The sequence below is a fragment of the Eleutherodactylus coqui genome, chromosome 1 (assembly GCF_035609145.1).
Source record: "Eleutherodactylus coqui strain aEleCoq1 chromosome 1, aEleCoq1.hap1, whole genome shotgun sequence".
Lineage (NCBI taxonomy): Eukaryota > Metazoa > Chordata > Amphibia > Anura > Eleutherodactylidae > Eleutherodactylus > Eleutherodactylus coqui.
Window position 1 is genome coordinate 89,192,404 of NC_089837.1, and position 12,234 is coordinate 89,204,637.

Genomic DNA, 12,234 nt, shown 5'->3' on the forward strand with positions numbered 1-12,234 from the left:
CGTGCGATCGGCTACGTACTCCCTCACCATCCTTTTACAGTGCTCCCGCCGACTCAGCCTTGACTGGGGAGCGGTGACACAGTCTTGGTGGGGAGCCATAAAGCTGTCCAGGGCGTTAAAGAGTGTTGCACTGCCTGTGCTGTACATGCTGCTCGATCTCCGCACCTCCCCTGCTACCTGGCCCTCGGAACTGCGCCTTCTGCCACTAGCGCTGTCGGAAACCATCAGCTTGTCCGCCAGGGTCCTGTGGTATAGCAACACTCTCGAACCCCTTTCCTCTTCGGGAATGAGAGTGGAAAGTTTCTCCTTATACCGTGGGTCGAGCAGTGTGTACACCCAGTAATCCGTAGTGGCCAGAATGCGTGCAATGCGAGGGTCACGAGAAAGGCATCCTAACATGAAGTCAGCCATGTGTGCCAGGGTACCTGTACGCAACACATGGCTGTCTTCACTAGGAAGATCACTTTCAGGATCCTCCTCCTCCTCCTCCTCAGGCCATACACCCTGAAAGGATGACAGGCAAGCAGCATGGGTACCGTCAGCAGTGGGCCAAGCTGTCTCTTCCCCCTCCTCTTCATCCTCCTCATGCTCCTCCTCCTCAATGCGCTGAGATATAGACAGGAGGGTGCTCTGACCATCCAGCGACATACTGTCTTTATATCAGCCTTTATGCTTTGCAGGGAACTTCTCAAGAGGCATAGCAGAGGAATGGTGACGCTAATGATTGCAGCATCGCCGCTCACCACCTGGGTAGACTCCTCAAACCTGGCAGATGTCTGCCAACCAGGCCCACTCTTCTGAAAATAATTGAGGAGGCTGACTCCCACTTCGCCACCCATGTTGGAGTTGGTATTCCACTATAGCTCTACGCTGCTCATAGAGCCTGGCCAACATGTGGAGCGTAGAGTTCCACCCTGTGGGCACGTCGCACAGCAGTCGGTGCACTGGCAGATTAAACCGATGTTGCAGGGTGCGCAGGGTGGCAGCGTCCGTGTGGAACTTGCGGAAATGTGCGCAGAGCCGGCGCAGCTTTACGAGCAGGTCTGACAAGCGTGGGTAGCTTTTCAGAAAGCGCTGAACCACCAAATTAAAGACGTGGGCCAGGCATGGCACGTGCGTGAGGCTGCCGAGCTGCAGAGCCGCCACCAGGTTACGCCCGTTGTCACACACGACCATGCCCGGTTGGAGGCTCAGCGGCGCAAGCCAACGGTCAGTCTGCTCTGTTAGACCCCGCAGCAGTTCGTGGGCCGTGTGCCACTTATCTCCTAAGCTGAGTAGTTTCAGCACGGCCTGCTGACGCTTGCCCACCGCTGTGCTGCCACGCCGCGCGACACCGACTGCTGGCGATGTCCTGCTGCTGCTGACACATCTAGATTGCGAGACAGAGGTTGTGGAGGAGGAGGGTGCTTTAGTGGAGGAAGCATACACCGCCGCAGATACCACCACCGAGCTGGGGCCCGCAATTCTGGGGGTGGGTAGGACATGAGCGGTCCCAGGCTCTGACTCTGTCCCAGCCTCCACTAAATTCACCCAATGTGCCGTCAGGGAGATGTAGTGGCCCTGCCTGCCTGTGCTTGTCCACGTGTCCGTTGTTAAGTGGACCTTGGCAGTAACCGCGTTGGTGAGGGCGCGTACAATGTTGCGGGAGACGTGGTCGTGCAGGGCTGGGACGGCACATCGGGAAAAGTAGTGGCGACTGGGAACTGAGTAGCGCGGGGCCGCCGCCGCCATCATACTTTTGAAGGACTCCGTTCCACAACCCTATACAGCAGCATCTCAAGGCTGATAAATTTGGCTATGTGGACGGTTAACGCTTGAGCGTGCGGGTGCGTGGCGGCGTACTTGCGCTTGCGCTCAAACACTTGCGCTAGCGACGGCTGGACGGTGCGGTGCGAGACATTGGTGGATTGGGCCGAGGACAGCGGAGGTGAGGGTGTGGTTGCAGGCCAGGAGACGGTAGTGACTGTGTCCTGAGAGGGGGGTTGGATCTCAGTGGCAGGTTGGGGCACAGGGGGAGAGGCAGCGGTGCAAACCGGAGGCGGTGAACGGCCTTCGTCCCACCTTGTGGGGTGCTTGGCCATCATATGTCTGCGCATGCTGGTGGTGGTGAGGCTGTTGGTGGTGGCTCCCCGGCTGATCTTGGCGCGACACAGGTTGCACACCACTGTTCGTCGGTCGTCAGGCGTCTCTGTGAAAAACTGCCATACCTTAGAGCACCTTGACCTCTGCAGGGTGGCATGGCGCGAGGGTGCGCTTTGGGAAACAGTTGGTGGATTATTCGGTCTGGCCCTGCCTCTACCCCTGGCCACCGCACTGCCTCTTGCAACCTGCCCTGCTGCTGCCCTTGCCTCCCCCTCTGAAGACCTGTCCTGAGTAGGCGTTGCAAACCAATTGGGGCCAGTCACCTCGTTGTCCTGCTGCTCTTCCTCAGAATCCTCTGTGCGCTCCTCCCTCGGACTTACTGCCCTTACTACTACCTCACCGATAGACAACTGTGTCTCATCGTCATCGTCCTCCTGACCCACTGAAAGGTCTTGAGACAGTTGCCGAAAGTCCCCAGCCTCATCCCCCGGACCCCGGGAACTTTCCAATGGTTGGGCATCAGTGACGATAAACTCCTCTGGTGGGAGAGGAACCACTTGTGACACGTATGGGATACGATTGAACTGGATGATTGTGTAATCAAATAACTAGTTGCCGTATGAGTTAACCAGAACTTCAATGAACTAATGACCCGTCTGAATATTCTGCTAACATTTGTTCAAAACAGAATATTTTCGACATATATGGTAAGACAGCAAGAATGACTCATAATATAACACAGATGCGATAACTTCATGGACAAAATATTCAATATATTTTGTTGCCAATCATCTACTACGCATGTCTAGAACCTGAATAGCCATATTAGAATGACGTATATACCCATAACTGCGCAGAAGCAGATATGCCACGTAATGTAAAAACAGCATAAATAGCAGTGATCTTCAGGGAGGAGTCGGGACTCGTTTTGTTGTGGTCGATAGACGTATCGGCGTACTAACCGGATCCTCTTGCCAATCGTACCTGGAGATCCCCCGATTGCGGAGTGATGCTACAATATCCGGTGATGTATTGATGCTTATTTTTGTTACCCATGTGATCTCAATGCCTATATGTTAATTAACTATTTTACTTACATATACTAAAGAGTAAATAAACTCGTGTTTTATATTTGTCTTACCTCAGACTGTGTGCTTAACGGGTATGTTAATGAGGTTAAAAAATTGCCAAAATCTTGAGCAGGTAAGACATAAATTGGCGTAGTCTGGCAGGATATTGTTGTCTTTGGTAAGGTTATATTACTGTATAATTTGGTATTGTGACAGTGCTTCTCAGTGCACGGGGGGGTTGCTGTCGCCATATTAGATTTTTGGCCCATTGCCAAGGGGTTCAAATGGTTATAACTTTGCTTTGATAGGTGATAGAGTAATAATAGTAAATACAAATTGATAGTTGCAGTAAGTAGTCCCTGTTGAACCCATTGGCATACTGCCAAAATTTTATAAGTTCTGTAACTTTGAGACAGGACTTGGGAGATTGGTGCCAGTTTGCACGGTTGTGTCTAGCAATAAGCGGGACCTTTGTGCAAAATTTCACCAATTGGCACGTTGCCAAAATTTTCGGAGTTCTGTAACTTTGAGGCAGGACTCGGGAAATCGGTGCCAGTTTGCAGGGTGGTGCCTCGCCGTAAAGGGGAACTCTGTGCAGAGTTTCACCAAATTGGCACGTTGCCAAAACTTTCGGAGTTCTGTAACTTTGAGACAGGACTTGGGAACTTGGTGCCAATTTGCAGGGTGGTTTCTCGCAGTAAAGGGGACCTCTGTGCAGAGTTTCACCAATTGGCAAGTTGCCAAAATTTTGTGAGTTCTGTAAGGGGGAACTCTGCGCAAAAAGTTTCACCAATTGGCATTTTGCCAATAAGACAACAATATGTTTAGAAAAAGAACCAAGAAAGATAAAACTAAAATCGTTCAGAAAATAGACATCCCCGGCTGGTCCGAGGGTCTCTATGATATATTAGCTCAGGAGTTGATGCATAGTGGGCTTGCAGAATCATGGGATAGTAAGCTAAAAGATTCAGAGCCCCTCGATGTCGTTAAGGTACTCGAGGAGACCCCTGCCAAGGCAGGTGACGCAGTTCAGTTGGGTAGGAGAAATTGGGTATTGGCCTCAGCCTATAGGAATATCCATAAGAAGAAGTCCCAACTAATAAGAAAACTTAATCAGACGGAACAAAAGTTAGTAGAATCTGAAGGAAAGAGAGTGGTGTTGGAATGTAACCAAAGGCTGATAAAGGAAAAAATAGAACATTACCAGAATATTGCAGAAAAGGCTGTTGTAAAAGTTGCTCAGAATAAATATAAGGGGCGTAAAGGTAAAGTTGATAAGCGAAAGGTATCGAAAGCTATAGCTTCTGCTTCTGTGAACTGGGACCCAGATAAGTGGGATGGAGACTTATGGGATTCCTCATCTTCTTCGGGGGAGGAGGACTGGCATAAGGGGGATTGGGAAGACCCACCCAATCCAATAATTGATCCACCTGCTTTAAAACGTGCCCAGCCCATTAGCAGAAGGAAGGAAACTACTGAATATGGACCCGATACCCAGCCTATCGTAGGTCATGATGGGCAAAGGTTGCCCAGGTATGACGATCAGGGAAACTATATGTACGATGCCGATGGGAGACTGTTGGTGCAAGAAGAATTGGTGCCACATAGGCGCACCAGGCTTACCCTAGAGGATTTTTCTCAGTCAGAAGTTGATGATATACTGAGTAGATTTAGGCAAAGGCCTGGGGAATCTGACATACCATGGTTGGTCCGTCTATTTGAGCACGGGGCGACTGGGGTAATGTTGGATCCAAAAGATGCAATGAGATTTGTTACTCTAACTAGAGATCCAGTAATCAGTAGAAATTTTAGAGAATATTTTCCTAATCATCAAGGAGAAAGTGCTATTTCCCTGTTTAATATAGTAACCAATGGGTTTCTTAATAAATTCCCAACAGAGGCAGACATTCCAATCAATGACAAACCTTGGTACACTATCAGGGATGGCATTGAAAGGTTGAAGGAGGAAGCTATGAGGGTCTCATTAATTATCATCGAGCATATGGAAGATTATTTGGAGACTCGGCTGACAGCAGGAGTTAGAAATCGTTTAATTAAGACTGCACCTTCGGCTTATAAAGCCGTGATGATGACCCTACTTCTATCCATGACTAATGAGCCAATGTCTGCGGTCGTGGCTAGAATGCGGGAATTGCAAGATATGGGAAACTGGGATAGAGAGGAAAAGCGAACAGATCGTGATAGGTCTAGGAATCCTAGTTCCCAGGGGACTGGTGATTCAGGAGTGCCAAGGGTATCTCGTAGAGATATGTTTCAGGCTCTCCTGAAAGCTGGAGTCTCCAAGGACGCCATTGATGGAAAAGATACAGGTGATTTGTGGCGTCTTTATAAACAGAAGGTATTATCCAACAAAAAGGTGGATAAAAGGGAAGATTCAGTGGCCCCAAAAACTTCTAAAAAGAGAGAGAAGCAGGTCACTAATTCAGAGCCTAAGAAATTAGAATGGGAGGATTTTCAAAAGATCTATCCATGGAAGGAGATGGCTGCAATGGTAGCTAGCCAAGTGCAGGACCATATGAAGCCATCTGCTCCGCTCCTGGAGGAATCAGATTCTGATTCCGCATAGGTAGCAAGCCAAGCCCCTGTCTGGGTTAGGCGGGATGACAGACCCTACGTCCCGCTAGCCATACATTGGAAAGGGGGTAATGTCCAAAGGGTCCCAGCTTTAGTAGATACAGGGGCGGAGGCTACTCTGATTTATGGAAATCCCAAAAAGTTTAAAGGTCCAAAAGTTAATATTTCAGGATTGGGAGGAAAAGTTACTGAGGGAGTACAGACACAGGTAACTTTGAAATTGGGCAATTTGCCCTTACGTAAATACACGGTGTTAGTAGTACCTATTCCGGAATATATCATTGGCATAGATATTCTGAAAGGATTGACACTACACCTCGAAGATGGTAAGTTTGCCTTTGGCGTAAGGAAAATAGGGATAAAAGCTTGTCCAGTTACGGTGGGAAAGGTCAAAATGCCACCCGTACACATCCCTCCTGCAGGAAAACTGGTTGCTATGAAGCAATACAGAATTCCTGGAGGTCACAAGGAAATAGGAGAAACCATTAAGGATTTGGTCGATGCTGGGGTTGTGAGGCCTGCAACCACAGCATGGAACAATCCGGTATGGCCTGTGAAGAAGAGTGATGGGTCTTGGAGGATGACTGTCGATTACAGGGAATTGAATAAACAAACACCTCCCTTGACGGCAGCTGTCCCAGACACCATTACAATTGTGGAGCAGATCCAAAGTCACAGTGGACAATGGTACGCTGTGATTGATATCGCACAAGCGTTCTTCACAATTCCAATAGAAGAAAAGGCACAAGATCAGTTTGCCTTTACGTGGCAAGGACGTCAATATACGTTCACTCGATTGCCACAAGGTTGGATACATAGTCCAACCATCTGTCACCGGACGGTGGCAGAACATTTGGATGAGTTTGATTTACCATCAGAAATGCAGTTTTCACATTATATCGATGATATAATGATTCAGGGACCGGATGAACAATCTGTAAAGAAACAATTGGACAGACTGTTACATCATTTGCGGGAAAAAGGATGGGAAATAAATGATAGCAAGGTGCAGGGCCCCTCTCAGACGGTGAAATTCTTAGGAATTCAATGGAATAAGGGCCATAGGGAGATTCTCCCTAAGGCAAGGCAGAAAATCTTAAATTTTCCCACTCCGAAAGACAAGAAGGAAACACAATCCTACATAGGATTGTTTGGATTCTGGAGACAACACATTCCGCATCTGGGGCAGCTTCTTGCTCCTCTTTACAAGGTGACTCGCAAGAAGTACGAGTTCACGTGGGGAGAAGAGCAACAGGTTGCATTTGAGGCAGTAAAAGAAGCCATACAACAGGCTGTAGATTTATGGCCTTTACAAGATAGTGAGATAGAACTTCATGTATCAGTTCAGCATATGTATGCAAACTGGTCATTGTGGCAGAAGCAAGGGGGCAAAAGAGTGCCACTAGGCTTCTGGAATCGGAAATTACCAGATGCAGGAGAAAAATACACTCCACTGGAGCAACAGCTGTTGGCATGTTATTGGGCCCTGGGGGATACTGAACAATTGACGACAGGACACATAGTCCTTCTAAGGCCGCAAATACCCATCATGAGTTGGGTATTATCTAATCCAAAGTCCAATCGAATAGGATATGCCCAGGAGCAGAGTATCATTAAGTGGAAATGGTACATCTCGGAAAGAGCGAAAAAAGGTGAAGGGGGGATAGCTGCCCTGCATGAAAAGATAGCTGATATCCCTCCAGATGGTCAGGTTACACCAGTAGCGCAAATGGAGGAATCCCCAGTAAAGTGGGGAATACCTTACTCTGAGTTGACAGACTCCCAAAAAGAGCATGCTTGGTTCACGGATGGTTCGGCCAAGTATATCAGTGGAAGACGTAGATGGAAAAGTGTAGCCTTTAATCCGAAATTAGACAAGACGTTGGTCATGGAAGGAGAAGGTAAGAGTAGTCAATATGCAGAACTTTGTGCAGTATTCTTAGCTCTGAAGCAGGAACAAGGGCAAGAATGTCATTTGTATACGGACTCATGGTCAGTTGCCAATGGTTTGGCCACTTGGATCATGGGATGGAAGAAGAACGACTGGAACATTCATGGTAAGGAATTGTGGGGGAAAGAGCTTTGGCAAGACATAGAGGAATTCATTAGGAGTACCAAAAGTACTGTGTTTCATGTTGATGCTCATGTCCCTCTTGACTCATTGGAACGTTTATTTAAAGGGGTTGTCCCGCGCCGAAACGGGTTTTTTTTTTTTTCAACCCCCCCCCCGTTCGGCGCGAGACAACCCCGATGCAGGGAGGTAAAGAAAGCTCACCGGAGCGCTTACCTGAATCCCCGCGCTCCGGTGACTTCTCTACTCACCGCTGAAGATGGCCTCTTCCTCCGTGGACCGCAGCTCTTCTGTGCGGTCCACTGCCGATTCCAGCCTCCTGATTGGCTGGAATCGGCACGTGACGGGGCGGAGCTACACGGAGCCCCATAGAAGACTGCAGAAGACCCGGACTGCGCAAGCGCGGCTAATTTGGCCATCGGAGGGCGAAAATTAGTCGGCACCATGGAGACGAGGACGCCAGCAACGGAACAGGTAAGTATAAAACTTTTTATAACTTCTGCATGGCTCATAATTAATGCACAATGTACATTACAAAGTGCATTATTATGGCCATGCAGAAGTGTACAGACCCACTTGCTGCCTCGGGACAACCCCTTTAATTCTCAAGCAGATGCGGCAGCATCGATCTCTGTTGCCGCCCAAGAACCTGACAAGGAAAAGGAAGCATGGCTTCAAGGTACAGCTGTTTGGGCTCACCAAAAAAGTGGACACTTGGGAGAGAAGGCCACTTACAGGTGGGCACAAGAAAGAGGTATCCCTTTGACAGTGGACATGATCAAACAAGTAATCGCGCAATGTCCAGTATGTCAACATGTGCAAAAACGAGAAGTGCCTCATACAGTAATGGGACACATAGGGAGAGGCCAGTTGCCAGCGCAGATTTGGCAGATGGATTTTGTAGGGCCCCTCCCTGAGAGCAGAGGATGTAAGTATATTTGTACAGCAGTAGATACATTCTCAGGTCTGATGGTGGGATTCCCATGTAAAACAGCAACACAATGGAGTACTTTACGTACTCTGGAAGTTATTACCCAGTATTATGGGACTCCCCTGCAGATCCAGACAGACAATGGTTCACATTTTACCGGAAATCAGGTAAAAGAGTATGCCAGTAAAAACAACATAGAATGGGTATATCATATGCGCTACTATCCACAGGCCGCGGGCCTGGTGGAACGAATGAATGGGTTATTAAAATCTACCCTGAAGAAGCTCACTGAGACCGACAAATATGGTCAATGGAGAGATAATCTGACTGCTGCTTTACAGATTATCAACAACAGGCCCATCACTGATTCTATGACACCCTTAATGCGCATGCTAACACCCAATCTCAGTATAGATGTAGCTAAGGTAGAGACAATCTTATACTGGAAAATTAATCCAGATGCGCAGGCACCTTATAGAGCCACTCCTGCCGCTGCAGGGTTGGATCTATACGCTCTAGATACGGTGGTGATAGCCCCGGGAAAGGTGAGTACTATTCCCACAGGGATAGGATGCAAGATCCCGGAGAATCACTTCGGGCAGATAGCCACTAGATCAAGTTTTGCTCTGAGAAGTGCAGTAGTCCTAGGGGGAGTCATAGATGCAGATTATCAGGGGGAAATTAAAGTAATCATGATAAATTTAGGAACAGATCCTCTGATAATAGAGAAAAAGGAGCGCATGGCACAGCTGCTATTAATACCAGTGTATCTGACACAAGTGGAAGAAGGGGCGGCCCCCACTGAACTTACTGTAAGAGGAGATAAAGGTTTTGGCTCAACTGATGTTACTAATGTAGGGGCCAAAATATGGATTCAGAATCACCAAGGACCGCCCTCCCCAGCAGAAGTTATTGCTGTGGGGAAAGATCGAACTTTGCTTATTATGCGACCCGGAGTAGAGAAATGGGAATATGTCCCACAAGAAAAGTGCTATTTGCGGGAATAATGCTTGTTTCCTTGCCTTCTCTAGAATCACATAGTCATTTTTGGAATCCTTGGCGTCATGTGTTCGGTGTTCGCAGTAGGTGATGCGTGGACGCCAGGGATCCGCGTCAATGACACCGGAAGGAATGATTATTCGTGGGGCTGGAGGAATTCAACCCGAACCAGGAAGCAAGACAACTTCACTTGTGAAGCCAACCAGAAATGTTATATCGTGAATATTACCTTTGATGGGACTATCTGGAGTGGAAATCCATTATCGCATATAAGTTCGACTTACCGTCCTTCATATGCATTGCATAAGGCAACGGGACAAATAAACATTACGTCACTTGTGAAAGTGTCCTGCTGTCAGAGACCAAAAGAGTTGCCATATCTCAATTACTCCCTGGTGATACAATATGTTCAGAATTGTACAAATACGGGAGTGCAGTTTTCATTTCCCTTAAATGAGACAGAAGTAATTACGTGTGGGAATGCAACGGAGATCGAGAATCGGGCCATGTGGGGCCAGTTCCTGGTATTTGTGAACATTAATGCTTCTAAAATAGATCCTGGACATATAAAAAGGGTTCCATCCACCTGTCGCCTGGTGGGACGAGATGCTCAAAAGACTGTTATACAAGCCTCCGTGCAGTTTCCACCCTCAAGGACTTGTCCTACCAAGCGTTCCCGTCGAGCTTGGTATGATACCTTACTCGGAGGCTATGGAGCGCTTTCTGGGACTATTAATGGTTTTGATATAGAGACTTTAGCTAATCGAATGCATAACGCGGGAAGTGGTATTAAAGATGTGCTCACATTGCAGGCTAACTGGATGCCCACTATATGGCAGCCCTTTAGTATGCAAACGGATGTGGACACAATAATGCTTGATTTGCAAGATGCATCTAATAGGTTTTCATATGAAATAAATTCTAACATATCTAATTATGTTAATTGGTCAATATGTACCTTGCAGACCATTTATCAGCAACAACAAAAGAACACACTTCAAACTATGCTCATGACTGGCAATGAGCAGGTGTGGAGGACCGTGTTCAATCAGACTATAACTGAGACTGATTGGATACAGTTGGAGGCGCAGAAAATGGTTTGCAATGATATATTATGTAAAGGGACCATATTCATATACAATGTTACTAAAAAGAATGTGATGTGTAAGTTTGTAGTTCTCCCCTTACTTATAGGTGTTCCAGAAGATATGCATTTCTGGGTACCTAGATTTAACGGGATTTACATTGATGACCAAAATAGAACTCATGATTTATCATTGTGTGATGATACATTAGAAGGGACCATATGCAAGGTCCAATCGGCTGTTTATGAACCATGCTTATTACAAAATACGATCAATGTATGTGAATGGACTGTGCTGCCACTCACTTTTAAGATGATGGTTGAAATAGCCCCACAGGAGGTATGTTTGGCAAGTAATCATCCTGTTGTACCTGGGATGGTTGTCCCATTTTCAGGATGCTTGCGAAACGTATCTGCACTTGTTTGGGAAAATGAGACCTTTGTGTTATTACCCGAACAAGACAAGACAGTGGCTGTCAATTGGCAACCACTGCCTTTAAATGTGTCAAATTGGGATCTAAATTTGACCAAATTCAAAAAGTTGTTAGAAGACACAGAAGAAGTACAGCAACATATTAAATTGCTTAATAGATCTTTGGCAACGCATATTGTAAGTACTACTGTAATAGCTGGCAAAATTGTAAAGATGGGATCGGCTATTGCTGATGCCACGTCACACCATTGGTATGACATCTTTATGGGTTATTCATCATCTGCACAAACCACTCTTAATTGGCTAATACATCCTGTTTTGGTATTGGCCATAGTTGTAATACTTTTATCGCTATGGAATTGTTTCATGGCATATAAGGTATTCTGTAGAAAACCAAAAGTTTTAATGGTATCATACGGCAAATAGTGAATGATTAAGGACCGATTGTGACACGTATGGGATACGATTGAACTGGATGATTGTGTAATCAAATAACTAGTTGCCGTATGAGTTAACCAGAACTTCAATGAACTAATGACCCGTCTGAATATTCTGCTAACATTTGTTCAAAACAGAATATTTTCGACATATATGGTAAGACAGCAAGAATGACTCATAATATAACACAGATGCGATAACTTCATGGACAAAATATTCAATATATTTTGTTGCCAATCATCTACTACGCATGTCTAGAACCTGAATAGCCATATTAGAATGACGTATATACCCATAACTGCGCAGAAGCAGATATGCCACGTAATGTAAAAACAGCATAAATAGCAGTGATCTTCAGGGAGGAGTCGGGACTCGTTTTGTTGTGGTCGATAGACGTATCGGCGTACTAACCGGATCCTCTTGCCAATCGTACCTGGAGATCCCCCGATTGCGGAGTGATGCTACAATATCCGGTGATGTATTGATGCTTATTTTTGTTACCCATGTGATCTCAATGCCTATATGTTAATT

The 12,234-nt window shown here is 46.6% G+C and overlaps 1 protein-coding gene across 1 annotated transcript; it reads left to right on the forward strand.

Annotated features, from left to right (window-relative positions):
• Positions 1 to 2,986: 2,986 nt before the first annotated feature.
• LOC136622170 (uncharacterized) lies at positions 2,987 to 12,030 on the forward strand. The gene is made up of 3 exons (XM_066598075.1): positions 2,987 to 3,106; positions 8,432 to 8,555; positions 9,781 to 12,030. The coding sequence occupies exons 2-3, from the start codon at positions 8,487 to 8,489 to the stop codon at positions 11,689 to 11,691; spliced, it is 1,980 nt and encodes a 659-aa protein (XP_066454172.1). The 5' UTR covers positions 2,987 to 3,106; positions 8,432 to 8,486; the 3' UTR covers positions 11,692 to 12,030.
• Positions 12,031 to 12,234: the final 204 nt, after the last annotated feature.

Coding starts and splice junctions, on each gene's coding strand:
- LOC136622170 (XM_066598075.1), top strand. CDS start 8,487: ATGGCTTCAAGGTACAGCTGTTTGGGCTCACCAAAAAAGTGGACACTT. Junction 8,556..9,780: donor GGAGAGAAGGCCACTTACAG/GTGGGCACAAGA, acceptor TGCCTTCTCTAG/AATCACATAGTCATTTTTGG.